The following is a 16,144-nucleotide window of genomic DNA, read 5'->3' as shown; positions in this document are numbered from 1 at the left end:
AGTCATAGGCGCACTGAGGAGTTTTCTCATGTTCTGACAGGTTATTTAACAGAATAGTGAACTGAGTAATTATGAGATGTCGTATCCTAAAAATTCACTTGTGGAAGGAAATCTCTGTCGGATTTGGTTGTTGCAGAGACATTTATAGTGACAGCTATTGCCCCTGAAATACCAACTGCATATCAGGTGGTGGAGAGCATCATTTTCATCAACCTGTTCTGCCATAATAAGTTCAAGCACGAGGAAAATGATTCAGCATAAGGTGGAGACCAGGTTTAAAAACTTCTTCCAGACATGAAAACCTATATGTACTACTTTAAATACTTTAAACATCTGCACTCACACTGTTTTTCCTAGGAAAATTTGACTTAAAGAGTTGTACTGCCAGTCTGTCCATCCTCCCCTCCCCCATCTGTAGTCTGGAGTGGAAATGGGATAAGCATCATTTTGAACTGGTCCTCATTAATTGCTGCTGTGGGAGCAGGAGGATAGCAGGATACGCTGTCTGCCAGCCTTAGCTCCTTGCAGAGTTATCTGTTTCCTAAGCTAGGTATTTTGCAGTTAATATTTTAATAGTGTTTTTCATCCAAGTGTAGTGTTATTTGCATTGCAGAGAAAGAGAGAAGTCGTTTGTTTTTTTTTTTCCAAGTGGAGAATTGTTGGCAAAAAAAGCAGGAAGGGACACCAAAATGGGTTAAGAGAATGCAACTTCCATCCCTCGCATTCATGCTTCTGTCCAAAGGGCAGGGCTTCATCCTCCCTCAGGTCCCAGTGTGAACTGCTCTGTGATGTTGCTTCTCCTTCTTTCTCTGTCTTCCCTAACAACATCTCTCTCCCTTGCAGCCAGAGCAGGTTGGTGTGGCCAGCCTCCCTGTCTGATGAAATAGTGTCATCAGGAGCTTGGACATCCCACTCAGCTGTTCTCCATGGGCTACATTGGGGAGAAAAAACAAGTTTTTGCATAGTAGCAGTTTTTGCTGGCACAAAGACTCCAGCCTTGGCATTTCTTGTGCTTGAAAACAGGCGAAACCCAGTGACTGACAGGGCAACTCGCCACGCCATGACGTTTTTGTTCTCCCCTGGTTTGGTTTTGTTCTCATTTGTGTGTTATTAAATGCACATCTGCTGCAGTAATCAGCATTACAGAAATTGGTACAGTAAGAGGACGAATCCAATTGAGCCCAGAGAGCTGCAGTTTATAGGACTCATTAATGAAGGTACCCAGCTGCCCCGTTATGTTCCCCTCATTAGGTATCTTCATTTCTCAGGGACAACCTTCCCTCTTTCGCAGGTGCCAACTCTAGCAGAGCACACAGTGCACTCAGAGTTGGTGCGAAGGGAAAAACAAGCTCTGGCCATTTTAATGTAGCTCATATGCAGTTGCCAGGATAATGGGGAAGGGCAAACTGTCTTCTCTCTAATTATCAAAACTTTCTTCAGGAGGGAGGTGACCCTCGGAAGGCACATCAGTAATTTTCCACCACCTCAAGCAGGAGTAAACACTCTGCCACTGCTCTGCATGGAGAGGCACTATCAGTGCAGATGTCTTAGGAAACACTGGGGACATGAAATCCTCCGGGGTAACAAAAGGAGTCATCCGCTAGCAGAGGACACCTAGGGACTCACCCTGCCACAATTAGCCCGAATTTTGCTCCTGGCGAGGAGTTTTGTGTGAGGGGCGATGCTGACCCAGTGTCTGGGGAAGCTGCTTTGCAGCTCTTGCAATTAGCACAGCTGACCACGGGAGTTGTACAGTAACTTAAACCAGGCAGATTGATTAGCAAGGCTGAGCGAAGTCTTTCTGCCAGCAGAAAATGAATGACTCGCTGTGTTCAAATGTTGATTGTAGGAATTGATCAAAAATATTGCTCAAACTGTGTAGCGATAAAAATATATTGAGCAGTGAATTCCTAGTGGGGGGCTGCTGCTGAACGAATTCAATTTTGATAGTCAAGCCAGGCTGAATATAGATTTAATAGCTTGTGTTTCAGCCACACTTAGGGTCTTGATCCCATATGTATTCAATTAAGTTGTTCTTTGTCTTTATGTGTTGTACGTTAATTCTCAGCATGTTCTGCATATAGTCCCAGTGCAATGGTGTTGTTTATTGGATTTATTGTTCTTAGGCAAGCCAGAGTTTCATGTATTAATGGTCTGCTTCATGAGTTTGTTTCTAAAGACTTGGGCTGTGAAGAGAGCATTACACTGTGACAGAGGAGTTAAGGAAAGCAGGAGCACAAGTGGCATGTATTCTCTAATTTGGTAATTCAAATGAAAACAAGGATGAGTCTCTACTCCTAAATTTTACATGTGTTTGGAGGTCAAAAGTTTAAGTCTCCTACCAAATCACACAGGGAAAAGTTCTTTATGAGTTGAACAAAAAGCAGCTCCCATTTAGGTGAGCAGGAATCCCAGGCTCCATTGCTCTCATCCATGGGTATTTGTAATTTGGTATTTGGGATCCGTTCATCAACACTTTGAATTCCCATGGTGGTACCCATGTGGACGTGTGCTTTGTGCAGGGTACGACTGACCATGTGTGGTGCACTGCATGATGTGAAAAACTGGTAGTCCAATTCCATCTCATAGCAATAGTACCTCATTCCTTGATTTTAATTAATGTAATCGCAGCTTGGGTCACTTCTCAAGTGGAAGAAAGGTGGCAGAATTTGACTTCACATAAAATCAGCTTGATATTGTGTAGTGAACTTTTTTTGTTTGTTTTTCATGTGTAGTAAACCAAGGCAAACTAGCTGTGAGAGTTTCCCCAGCTTAGTAGCATGTACCTGGCAGGAATTTGCAGAACAACCCGGGTCCTGTTACATCTGTAGGAAAAGTCCCCTTTGTTGCAGTGAGTTAAAGCTCCAAATTAACTTGCAGGGAAATGATTCGTAAAGGAAAGCTCTTTTTTCAGTTAACAGGACTGCAATAATTAAGGTGATGTAGTCTGTTTTTGAAGTGCTGCATCTCAAAGTATTTTGCAAAATACTCAGAGTACTGATCAGATACCCAGTGAGATCCAGCTTTGCAATGTGCAGTACCCCTATACATGTTCTTGGAATGTGTCCTGTCTTACAGGTTGGGGTTAACGTGCATAGCACCATGTAAAATTTAGTTCTACTGATGTGTGTTCAAAGGTGTTATTAGCTCTTACTGACAGAATTAAAGGGAATGTTCATTTTTTCACATTATTTTGTAAGTTTAAAATATTTCTGTCTCTATCTGCACCATGGTTAGCTATAATAAGAAGCATCAATCTTAATTTAGTGCCAGCTGGTGTGTTATAGATGTGATCTGCAGCCTCCAATGTCAGAAACATTCCTTCCACTGAATTGAAATGGTTTTGAATTAGACCTGCATGCTTCACTGCCAAACCCAGGAGCTCAAAAGTGTTGGCAGTGAAAGAAAAGAAAAAATATTTTAAAATAATGTGATATATTTCTTTCAAATCAGACTAACAGTTTGAGGCAATCTGATTTGCCTTACGAATATTGAAGATGGTGGGAATGGTCATGCTTTCATGTTTATTCCCTTGGTCAGGAAGAATGGATATTTCTTTTTGTATCAAATCAAAACTGAGGTTTCCAATCACGAGGAGCTGGGGCTTCTAGAAAAATATGAAGTACTAGGAGACTTGTGCTTCAAGTGTGAGAGATGGGCACCATTAAGCCTTCACTAACAGGAGAATATCTCTAGAGATCTTTCCCTCTTCTTGCAGCAGTCCCGAGTGCTGGAAGAAAGGTAAATTTATTTCCAGTTTTTAGGTGCAGATGGGGAAGGTTGCACTGTATTTACTAATGCAAAGTGCTTTTGCAAGCATGGACTTGAATCTCTGGCACAGTCTCTTGTTATTGTTTATTTGCTGGCTATTTTGATAGTCTTTCAGATGCTAAAAATGCTGTTTTCTCTGCTCATTCTACCCCTTCAGATGTTAATGCACAGTCAGGCTGGATGTCTGACTGGTGTTAAGTGGTTTTCAAGGGAGTTCTGGCTCCTTGGGGTGCCCTAGGGAAGGCTGAAGTTTTGGCTAAAACCTCTACAGAGGCAAGGAGCTCTCTCTCTTGGTCTGGTAGGTTGTGCTAACAGGCAGCAGTGATGTCCCAGAGGGCAGGAGACAGCTGGTGAGCTTGCATCACTCCAGACCCCTTCGTTGGGCACAGGCAGCTGGATCAGCTAAATCCACAACTCCAGCCAGCCCAGTACCCTGTCTGCAAAACTGGGCAATAGCAGATGTGCAGGAGAAAGTAGGAAGATGAAGCAACCAGTGTTCTCCAACCCTCCATTAGATTGTGCTTCAAGATCTCCCTCACTCAACGGGAAATTCTTGTGTTTAGTAGCCACAGGTGGGTTTTATTCCACGAATCCATGCTGTTATTTTTTAAACCTCTGCAACCCTGATGTCCTGTGGCAAGGAGTTGCAGAGCTGGCCTATTTGCCAAACCAATACGGAGCTGTAGGCTGCTGCGAGTAACCGGAGCAGGTTCCCTCCTTGCTCATTAGAGATCTACATCAGCCCAAGATTCATCTGCCTGGCAGCCAGAGCTTTCACTGCAGATGTATACGCACAGACAAATGTATGTGTATGGATTCTTGTACCAGTAGCAATGTAATTATGGCTACAGGGACTTGATATTTGGTTCCTGACCTCCACGTCTGTGCATCCTTCATGGCTATTTGTACCTGGGCAAATTAGGTGAACATTTTCTGTGTGTAATACAGTTTTACTGATTCTGCAACAAAATTGTTTTGTACTGCCTCTGTCCTTCATAAGCAACAGAAGATTTAAGCGTATCCTGATGGAAAGCCTACATTATTCATTGTTTCTGGCTTTTGCTAGTGTGAGTGATGGGTCCTGGGAGATGTTTTAAAATGGGAGGTAGGTTAGCTGGCCTATTTGCTAAGACTGCACAGAATATATTTTCCAAATTCGCTCCCATCCACAAGAGCTATCACCTTAAGAAGAAGCCTGGGCCCCTTTTATATGTTTTTCTTCCAAGTGCTGTTTTCCACCTGGAATTCATTCTCTCATTGCCTGCCCAAACCTTCTCCAAAAGCAGCCCTCTCAAATTATCATGTCTACTAGGATATTTTTTAGCTGTTTCTTTCCCTATCTGGAGAAAGATACATATATATGTATTTCTTTTCAGAGATAAATACAGGTTCTTCAGGGGTTCTGTTTTACAAGGGTGTTTCCTCCCTGTGAATCCAAGGACTTTTTCATTCCCATTTTGAGCCCCTGGGGAGTTTCATAAGTCCCTTAAGATTTTTTTCTGCCTGAGAGGTCCAACCATGAGCTGCAGTTTCACAAATTGGCAACTCAGTCCATGGTGCAAGGCTGTGTAGAACATCCGCCCCCTCTCCCTGACTTCTGTGTGGGAGTTATCCAGAATAAAAAAATCAGAATAATATATAGAAACATAATTATATATTATATAATTACATGCTGTATAATTCTCTCTAAATATATACATACGTACATGCATATGTATGTTTTTATGTACAGGCATATATGCATAAGACAAGTGAAAATTTTAGTCTGTCTTTAGGGTGATACCAGTAGAGCTATTTCAGCAAAAATTAAGTTCACAATCAACACCCTGCACACATCTTCCTGGTTTCTGTTTTTTTTTGGATCCTTCCATCCGGGCTTCTGTCACCTTTAACCAGCAACATCTACATCCTGACTCTCCTTGCCTTTCCTCTGTGTAATTCTTTACACCAAGTGCAAAGCGTACACAAGAGGCTCCCACTTTAACTTTGCAGCACTCCCTGTTTTAGCAATGCTTCAGGCACTGCAAGAGCAGTGGCACAAGGGAAATTCCTAGAGCTTTGCTTCAGTTCAGGAGGAGTATTGGGACTGCTCAAGACTTGGGGCAGTGCAAATTTGGGAGATAACATGCTGGATCTTGAAAAATCTCAAGAGAGAGACTTTGAGAAGGCTGTGGGATGCATCAGTCCCAAGTGTCTCTGCATCAGCAGCCCAGCCCCAGGCTGTCCCCGGAGGTGTGTGCACGTCGTGCTGGCGTGCACTGCAGATGTGCCTCCGAGTGGCTGGGGTTTAAGTCATGCCAGGTACATTTTTTATTATAATTTTAAGATTTTTTTTTTCCAGTTAGTTGCACTGTGTTAAATAAAACTTGAATGAATAATTACTGCTCTCCACACAGTGAGCTACAGCTCATCCGGACGAAGTATAGTACATTAATCTCTGTATTTATGAGGAAACGTGCATTGTTTTGGAGAATCTGGTTGGTTTTGTTTTCATTCAGGACGTTCCTTAGCACATTTATAGCAGGCAAATGAGACTCGGAAGTGTGTGGGGAAACATCAAATTCAGAAAGCCTCGAGTGCTTCCAAGATTTTATACTCACTGAAGAGAATAAACTGCAACATAAAGGGAGCTTATGGGCCTCTTATAGTCACCTCCTGCGAATCAATGAGCATTGGCAGCAGACAAAATACCAGCTTTACCTTTTAAGTCGTCTCTTCAAGTAACCATTTCACCATTCAAGTCCACTGAGTGATGACCCATGAAAGAGCAAAGAGGTTCAGTTTATCTCAACTCAGATTCTTTTAGAGAAACCCAGTATCATTCCTGCCTCACTGAACTGCGGAAGATGAGGAGATTTCAGTTTTATGAATGGTGATTTGGGTATATTCTGTAGCACAACATCCTACAGAGTTTCTGAGTCAGCATCCACTGCTTCCAGCTTCTTGTCTTAAATTAGTTATATATTACTTTAAATTTAGAAGGAAAACAAGTATTTTGCTCACATTTCAGTGGAAAAATCATACTAGTCCCTGTTATTGAATTCTGTCTTTTTAACTGTAGTCTGCAGCTGCTGAAAGCAGCACTGAGTTCCGTCCTGTGTCCACCTCAGAGAGCAAATGCATTAAGCAATTTTTGTGCACTTCAGAAATGGTCTGTTTCCTGTAAATTATGTAACTGTGCTGAGTATGCCTGTAAACCAGGTTTTGAACTATGCGTATAGACAAGGACAATTAACAGCAAAGGGTTTCAAAACATTACATCAGATAAATTATATGTTAGTAGGAAATGCTGTGTGAGAAGGAAAGCATTTTAAGGCAACTTGTTTTATACATTTTATCAGCAATACTATATATTGCAGTTAATTTTAATTACATCTAAATATGTAGAATTATTCAAAAGCAATTCAATGAAAATGCTATAACCTTTCTGAGGGATGATTCTGCCATACAGACTTCTGTTACAAAATGAAAACAAGGGAATGAAGACAGGGACTCGTAGATCACATTTTACTCTACATTAGAAATGTTGGTCCTGTTTAACTGAATACGATATGTGAGGCCAAAATAGGGAAATAGTCTCTGACCCCAAAGAGCAATAAGTTGGATAAATTATAACTCTAGCCTGTGTTCCCAAAATAGAGCAGAGTGAAATTTTGCAAGCCCTTAAAGGAAGAAGTATGAAAATGTGTATTACCTTTCCTATCCCCAAACTGTAAAATCTCTAACCTTCACCAAGGGGCTGCTTGAGGTACCCGAAATCAATAAAGATAACACCACTGACCAATTGATTTTAATTTCCTCTTAATAACTACTGAAATAAAGGGCTTGAATATCATTGGGAACTGAAGCAAATGGCTTTCCATGTACCACGCTTCAGAATTTGAGGTGCCAGCCACCTACCACACGTTGTGGCCCTCGCCCAGGGCCTCACCTCCCATGTGATTGTAGCTATTTAAATGTGCAGGTGTCCAAGGGGTCAAACCCTTTCATAGTCAGCAAATATGTAAATACAGACATAAGCATAACCCTCTACTTAAGTTGATGTGTTTGGATTTAGAAACAGGCTTTTGAAACTGCTCAAGATTTAGAGCCAGGTATTTAGAGGTTGAAAGTCTCAGGAAACTTTGGGTGCATTTTCTGAAGGAACGTTGCCTTTCACGCTGAAGTAGAAGTGTTTAAACTGTCTTTAAAATGTGATCCTCAGTCCCTGGAAGCTGGCTTTTATACAGCACTGCAAAGCCATGGTGATAAAAAAAAAAAAAAAAAAAAAAAAAAAAAACTAAATGGTATCAGCTTTCAGTGAGAGTGGAGCTCCTATATAATTTAGGAAAGATCCTCAGAAATATTTAGTAACCTGACCATTAGTTAAGTACCTCTAAGTTCAGGAACTTTTGGAAAATCCATTACCAGCATCTTCAGCTACACCAAGACCTTTACAATCTGGCTTTTATGCTTTGTGACACTTCTCAGGGCAGTCTATAAATATGTTAAAAACCTGGGGCTATTGCTAAGGATGCTCAAGTACCTCAGATATTTTTAAAACTTTTATTAGTTTTCACAGCTGGGAGCTGATGTTAGCTTAATCAAAAGCATAAGAGTTCAGGAAGAAATCATGCATATGCTGAAGAACACCATGTAAGTGTTACCTTTTAACAAATTTGTGCTGCTGTTTTTCAGGTAAAGGCGATGTGTTTGGCGATATCTTCTGGAAGGAAACCAGTCTGGCCCATGCGTGTGCCAATGTGCGGGCTCTGACATACTGCGATTTACATATTATTAAACGAGAAGCCTTGCTTAAAGTGTTGGACTTTTATACTGCTTTTGCAAACTCATTCTCGAGGAACCTCACACTCACCTGCAATTTGAGGAAGCGGGTAAGGCAGCTGCTCTTGTTTTCCCATTTCTTTCGCCAAGAAATTGCACAGTCCTGCAGACTGTATGCAGTGCTGAACAACCCCCAATTTACTCTTGATGTTTTCAGGTCATTGCAGATTAACTGGCCTTTCAATAAATGTTGTAGCTCTTTGTTAATGATGGCTCAATAAAAGTTAGCCATAGATTTGCAGCCCTGAGAAGCAGTGCAGGCAGGATGACATGAATTACTCTTTCTTTTCAATTTCTTTTCTTTTTTCTTTTCTTTTCCATTTTTTTTACTTTCTGTTACATAATGTATGAAGTTATATGTTACAGTATGAGCGAATGTAGAATCTAGATTCCTCAGAGGTGAGGTTCAGTCTCTCACCCGCCAAGAAATAGGTCAGAAGAGAACAGCCTGATGGATCTGCATGGCGCAGACCAACTAAGAGAAATTTATTGATGTTAAATAAATAAAATGTACTCAGCAAAAGTATTATTTTAATACCTGCTTCCCGCACTTGCATAGTTGAAAATTTTAATATGGCAAGGTTAATAAAGCTTGGTAGCAATTTTACATTCACAGCTCACTTTTTAAATCCTCCTGCTCATTTTATAATCAATCAGCAATGCTCACTATCCATTAGTCCTTTCAAAGAGCACTCCATCTAAAAATTAATTAGCTATAAGGACGTATCTTGAAAACAGGTTAAGGGATTCTTTAATTCGCATTGCGGCTGCAAAATTTAATCTTTATGATGTTTTTTTTAAGATTGATGAGTGTTATATAAATTTCATTTGCATAGAGAAATCTCATAACAATGATTTATAGATTATTGAGCATTAACTGAGATCCTCTAGCTGCTGAAACATTTTTCTACAGCTGTACCTAAGGGCATCTCACCTAATAATGTATTGAGGCTACCTTGGTATTTTACAAGATAATTTCAGCCTCTGAAGCAACAGGAATTGAACAGAACTAGAATTGTACTTTTCTGAGTATACTTTCTCCATGGTCACTGGAGCATCTTACAAATATTTCTTTCAAAGGAAATTCAGTTTTTGGTGCATTCCTTGTGCTCATTAATATACCACGTATGGCACGAAATACCCTTGGCAAAAAGCAGATGCAATGGGATTACAGTCCCACTCTGCCTGTGCAGGAGTCTGAAAGAGCTGAATTATAATCAGGTTTGGTTCCAGCTTGTCAGCTTACCTCTGACTTGAAGCTTGTTAACTCCACTTCAGACCTGAGGAAGGGCTTTGGGGCTTGAAAGCTTGTTTGGGGTTTCTGGCTTTTCGCTTCTCTGTTGATAAGATGTTGTCCAAGCTGTGACTTCAGCATCCTTCCCTTGCCATCTCACCTAACTGTGACAAGCCACCAGCTCCAGTCCCAGGATGACAATTCTGCTCAGACCTTCCTGACTGTGATTTCATGGGACAAGACAATGCCACATACGCTGCCAGAATGTATTCTTTCTTTCTTAAAACTATGAACCTGTCACTTCAGCTAGCTTCCTGGGAATCCCCTGCCCCCATTAGCATGACAAGGTTGTGCACAGCTAAAAACACATAGATAGCTTTTCCTGACAGGGCAATGTGCTGGAGTCCAACTCTACAGTCCTGGGATGCATCTAGGGCATAATTGCCTGGCTGTTTTTCCATGGATTTTCTTCTCTACTATGCTCCTTGTTTTGGGCAATTTGGTTTCCTGCAGGGCCCTGGAAGAAAGAGTCACACAAGTGGAAAAACACTCAGGGAGTTCAGATCCCCAGTGCATAGCTCAGTGTTGGAGACATGGATTGTGCCATGCTGGCAGTGATTCAAGGTAATCACATCACCTTTAATAGCCCATGTGGAGTGGTTCTTCTAGAGGACAATCATCTGGTTCCTCTTCAGTGATGATCCCTACTTTGGGATCATCCCCTTTCTGTTGAGTGTTGAGGGAGTCCTTGATTGCTAACTTTTAAATACCTAGGGTACAACAGATGAACTTCACCTATGATATCTCCTTCAGTGTTGCTCAAGAGCTATTTCAGGAAAAGTCTTACTCCCAGTATTGCAGTAAGTTGTGCTGAGCCAGAGTCTGCTTTGCAGAAATTTTGGGTGTTGTTTATAGATACAAAATAGATTATACTACTTTCAACACTGGGAACACAATCCAAGTCCTGTTACATAAAATTATTAGTGAGATTGTTTCAAATGTTGTATCTACTGAAACTATATGTGATTCCTTGTTGGGCTCAGAAGGGTTTGCCTGTGAGTTCATCTTTTAAGAAAAGCCATGCCATCCAGGACAGTTTCATCAGGCAAAGAGAAAGCAGTGAGAGCGGGCTGACAGAGCTGCACTGTACTGCAGCAATTTGTGCTGAAGTCACGTAATCTAAATGAAAAGAAAATCATTGTCTCCTTTAATTGATTTCAATAGAAATATACTTAATGCTTTTTCTACATAGTCATCACTTGTAAGGTTTGACATTTAATTATAACAAAAATACGTTCCTTGCAGTTCTGTGCTCGAGAAAATGGCTGTTTGTTCTCACTGTCAAAAATATATAGACAGAGAGAATTGCTCTTTCATCAGGTCTACTCTTCTAAATATGCATGCGTGCGTGTGGGTGCATACACACGCGTATTTGTGTTGCATTGTCCCTCAACAAGCACTTAGATGTAGTCTATAGACTGTGAAACAATTTAAACGTTCAAAAGGCTAATAAATTAATAATAGTACTGAGCAGAAAAGGTTAGTTCCACATGACAGGGAAGAGAAAGTCACACTGAAGTGGGAAAATAATGTTTTCTCACTCCCAAATAACATTTAGAGGCTTGGCATGTTGAATGACCTACTTAAGGCATCTGCTCAGCATGCTATTATCAACTCTGGATTTTTGTTTTCTTTTTCCATGCATTAGGTAGCTCAGCCATCACGCTGCATTTATGAGCCCATAAAGTGAGTGTGCTTGCTAGCTTTTCAGCCCGCAGTCCTCTCTCCTGCTCAGGGTGACGAAGTGACTTTTAATCTGTAATTGCAGAGTATTACAGGGTATCTTGTTTCGTGCTCTGAAATCTTTATGGCACATCTAACATCACTAATGTACACTCCAAGGCAGAACCAGGACTTTGAACTTTTTTTTTTCAAATAGGGAAAATAATTAATCTGGAAAGTTATTCTATAAAATCACAATGAGATTACATAGCTGCCACTGAAGACTGGAAGTAATAAAGCAGAGTTTGGGATGAGTCTTCAAAGAGTTAATTACTGCCTTCTGATGTTGGAAAAGAATATTAATAATGCCTAATTCATTAAGTGCCTTTCAAGATTTCATGCAACTGGAGTGAGGGCCTCTACAAGCTTAAGCCATGGAGCTTGGCCTAAGGAAGGGGAGCTAAGACAGATTTCCAAGAGACCCAAACCCGTACAGATATATGTATATTATATTGATGGTCAAAATCAGGAAGGAAAGCCTACATTGTGCTACCAGTTGTGTTTCCACTGAAAACAAGTCTTCAGCTGAGATATTTTTAAAGGTTTTTTTTTTTTTTTTTTCCTTTTCTCATCATTTCTTCCATTTACACCAACTAATGCACCATCTTCAGCTAACTGCTAGACCACTGCAGTTTGTGGAAGTGCAGGAAAAAAAATCAAACTGAAATTTCACCCTTCTGAAATCCAAGCTGAAATTCTCTTGTGCTTAAGTAAAGTAAGCATTTTCCCCTCATATGGTCACATACTACTGTGAGCAAAATGAGCTGTGTTAAATGAACCTGGAGCGGCCAGGGATGGAGACAATTGGCCATAGAGGGTCTCTGGCACATTTGCTCCTGGAAGGTGTGCTAGGAATGAGCCAAGGAAATGTGAAGAGGAACAAGTGCCTTTAAGGCAGTGAAATACCCTCTGGAGAGGTTTAGTTCTCTTCCCAGTGATATTCTTAAAGCCAGGGACAACACTGTGACTGACTGATGTTATCTAATTCCTCCAGCACAGTGTGAAGCTCTGAGGTGAAAAAGCAGGTGAAGCCATTACACTCTCTTAATACAAATGTCCTGTTTGTCTTTCTGTTTCAGGTCAGAATAAGTTCTTTTTAAATTGGCTTTCTGTTTTTGCTTGAGGTTTTAATGAATCATGTGTTGTTTCTTGAGTGAATCACACATCATTTCTGTGTCACATAATTTTTGAAAAAGCTTTATTTCAATTTGAGTTCTGCATTCATGTCTCCTAGAAGTGAAGGTAGTACCAAGGCTCATTCGGGATCCCCTTTGTCACCTTTAAGACTCCTTGGATGTCATGCTACATTAGCGAGTGTCCTGATGCAGAAACAATGTCAGAGGCAGAAGGTGTTGCTCTGTGCACTGGCCTCTGCTCCTGCAGGTTGCACTTGTGCTGGTGAACTTGCAGATTTTCGCCAGTTTTGAGCTCTGAAAGCTATTTCCAATAAAGGCAGCTTTGCTCAGAGCTGTTTGCACTTTGCCAGCTGGTGTTCCTTCTCAGTCCTGACTTGCTCACATAGGAAGGGATCAGACCATGGTCTTTGGGTAACACTGGCAAACAGAACTAGGGGGTAACAGCGAAGCAGAGGATGTAGGGCACCTCCTGTGGCCCTTGTCCATCTGCACTGGCAGGTTCATTATCCATTGCCACCCCTTTTCCCATTGTCACTGGGATCTTCCCCCGTGTGGGGACAGCAGAGGTGACAAAACCTATCTGGGCAAAACAAGTTTTTCTGTCATTATTGCTGAAGAGAAGCAGGAAGAGGAATGTGGTGCTTACAGAGCAGCTGTGACTAGTAATGGAGATCAGCTGGGGGGGCTCTGGTGGGGCCCTGGGCCCCAGTCCTGTGCTGGGGAAAGTGCTTACTGCCAGGCGTCATCCACCTCTCACTTCTGGTACTTTTCTTCTGCATGTGGAGTTTATTCCTCTGCTGGTTCAAGCCAGTGGCAAGGGTCCCAGTGAGCTCACCATCAAGCCTCTGGAAGGGCAGATCCAACAGATCAATTTCTATTACGGCTTATATAGCCAGCAGGCTTTTGGCATGGCTGTTAACTCAGAGTTTTGTTTGCAACTCAGTGGCTTGCTCAAGCTTATTGGAAATTAATTTGATCCACTTCTTGATGGCAAAGCATATGGTGTGTTTCTTTTCCGTGTCCTTCCAGGGGACTCAAAGCATTTGCAGACCCTCTTTGGTCTTTTGTTATTTGTATTTTTTCTTCTTTTTATGTGAGTGTGTTGTTCCAGAAAATGAAGTCCTATAGCTATAGTTTAGCTGTAGCTACAGTTTAGCACGATCACAGACCAAATAAGTTACACCCTCCAAAATCAATACGGTTTCATTTTGTTGGCATCTTAGCAGACCTTGCAGCCTCCATTATGCTCTAAGAAGCTTTCACGTAACACATTTTTTTTTTTTATTGTTTGACCTTATTGTATTCAGTTATCTCCAGATATGCTATCATTCCATTGCTATATTTCCTAAAGGACTGTTTCAGTGATGGAGATTTGGCACCACCTCTGGAGGTGTCCAGGTGTGTATTGGATGTGCATGGGACCCAGCACGGCCTCAGCACTGCACCCATGCTGCCCCTCGTGCTGCAGGGAAGTCCACGTGCTCCCATGGGTGCGGGGATACCAGACCTCAGCTTCAGAGTTTTTCTGCTGCTCCTTGCTCCTGTCTCCTGCTCCCGAGTCATTCCTTGGTCTCCTCTTCAGGGGCACGGGGATTTGAATTTGAGGCAGTCACAGCAGGGAAGTCAGTCCTTGGAGAGCCGTACATGACTTTGCTAGGTAGAAGAGCAGCGTAAAAATTCAGAGAGAAAGCTGCAGCAGCATTAACGTCACCCCTCCGTGCCTCTCTGCCAGCCGGCATGGGATGGCTGTCCCTGAACAGAGAGATTGCTGTATAAGAGCTGTCAGGGGGTTTGCTCTCTCACTTTTCTTGGTAGCTGTGAACCTGACTTGCCTGTGTGCCTCACTCCTTTCCCTTTCCTTTTTGCCACTTCATCATCTCCCTTACAGCCCTTGCTTCTGGGCGCAGCCTGGGTCATGCAGACGGGGGAGAATTGGGGGTGTGGGAGCAACTGCACTGCTGACCCTGTCCCTGCAGGCACAGAGGGAGCACAGGGGTCTGCTCTGCGTCCTCCTGTGGCTGCGACTGTGTTCGTAGATGGTGGGGGAGTGGATAATAAGCCTAAAATCTCTCCTCTCCTTACCACCTCAAGGGCTTGCGTGTCTGAGTGAGCATTTAAATACCTGAAAATAGGGCACTGTGTATCACCTGGGGTCTCTGGGATGTCTGGGGTAGTGCAGATTTATGGCACAGCCTGGATTAGTGTATTTTGCCTTCAAACTGAAGGCAGTTGTAGAGATTAACCAATGCACTGTTATCTTTAATAGTGTTTCAGAGACACATTAATCCCACAAGGTACCAGTAGACCCCTATTCTATTTTGAATATAATCTCTAAGTTAAGTACCTTTTTCTGAGGTCCTGGTTGTGCTTCTGTAAAGAGCAAGAGGCAAAGCAACACCAACTCTGTTAGAAGTGGCATTGAGCCCAATCCTAATAATCCTTTGGCATTACAGAGGTAGAATTATTTTTTCATGGGCATGCAGCTTCTTTCTCTGTCTAAGTCTAAATCAAAATAGCTTTGATCTCATTTGTAAGGCCATTATTTTACTGTTGTTTTTTGTTGGGAAATGCAAGGCAATTTAGTATACTTTTCGTTCAAGTATCTTTGAACAGTATGGTACGGCTGCAGAAGAAAATTGTATGTGCTGATGTGCTGCTTTCTGTACAGAGACTCAGCAGCTGTTACACAAGGCACTCTGCTGATTTACCCCAGCTAAATGTACAGGCATCTCTTCTTCGTGCAGCCAGGGAAATGCAGACGGAGTGATTTATTTGTGTGCGGACAGATCGTTCATCAGGAAATGTCAGGGATGGGCAGCATCCGTAGGAAAACAAAAGTGTAAACTGGCTATGTTAGAGGGAAGATCCAGACTGAGAGTGATTTACTAATGTGCTCTTTGTGGATTAATACCATTTTCTTGTTTAGAAAGCTGCCATAATTAAGAGACTCTCCTTAGTTCACTCAGAAAGCTTTCTGCAGGCTGTCTGTTAATATTGATTCAGGGTAGTGTTGCTTGCACAGGACTTGAATGATGATAAAAATAAATCAAAGGTTTGCTATTTTTAATCTTGTAAATACTAAAAAATAAATATTTTGTGTTCACATCCCTTCATTGATTAAATTTGATGCTTCTAATCTCTGCCAGCCACTAAAGAAAGGGAGGGAATGTGCACGGTGCAACAAGAAGCAGCATTGCTGTGTCATTTTCAATTGCCAGTTAGGAAAGTTTTTATCATCAGCCCCTCTGAGCTTTGATGTGATGAACATAGGCACAGGAGCTCATCCCGCAGCAGACCTGAGTAGATCACCGTCCCTGTGTGCCTGAGTTTCCCTTGTGGGCAGTTACTTTGCCAGGCTTAGCTCTGCGCCAGGCTGTCTTGGGCAGGTGTCCTAATG

The 16,144-nt window shown here is 41.9% G+C and overlaps 1 protein-coding gene across 1 annotated transcript in view; it reads left to right on the top strand.

Moving 5' to 3' along the window:
- Window positions 1–16,144, top strand: part of KCNH5 (potassium voltage-gated channel subfamily H member 5) — a 152,701-nt gene that overhangs the window by 117,002 nt on the left and 19,555 nt on the right. Inside the window, exon 10 of the mRNA XM_068682495.1 lies at window positions 8,449–8,645. Coding sequence (XP_068538596.1) covers window positions 8,449–8,645 — 197 coding nt within the window. The remainder of the gene's footprint in view (window positions 1–8,448; window positions 8,646–16,144) is intronic.

This window comes from Anas acuta, chromosome 5 (genome assembly GCF_963932015.1).
Source record: "Anas acuta chromosome 5, bAnaAcu1.1, whole genome shotgun sequence".
NCBI classification, from domain to species: domain Eukaryota; kingdom Metazoa; phylum Chordata; class Aves; order Anseriformes; family Anatidae; genus Anas; species Anas acuta.
This window is presented reverse-complemented; position numbering and strand designations above follow the sequence as displayed.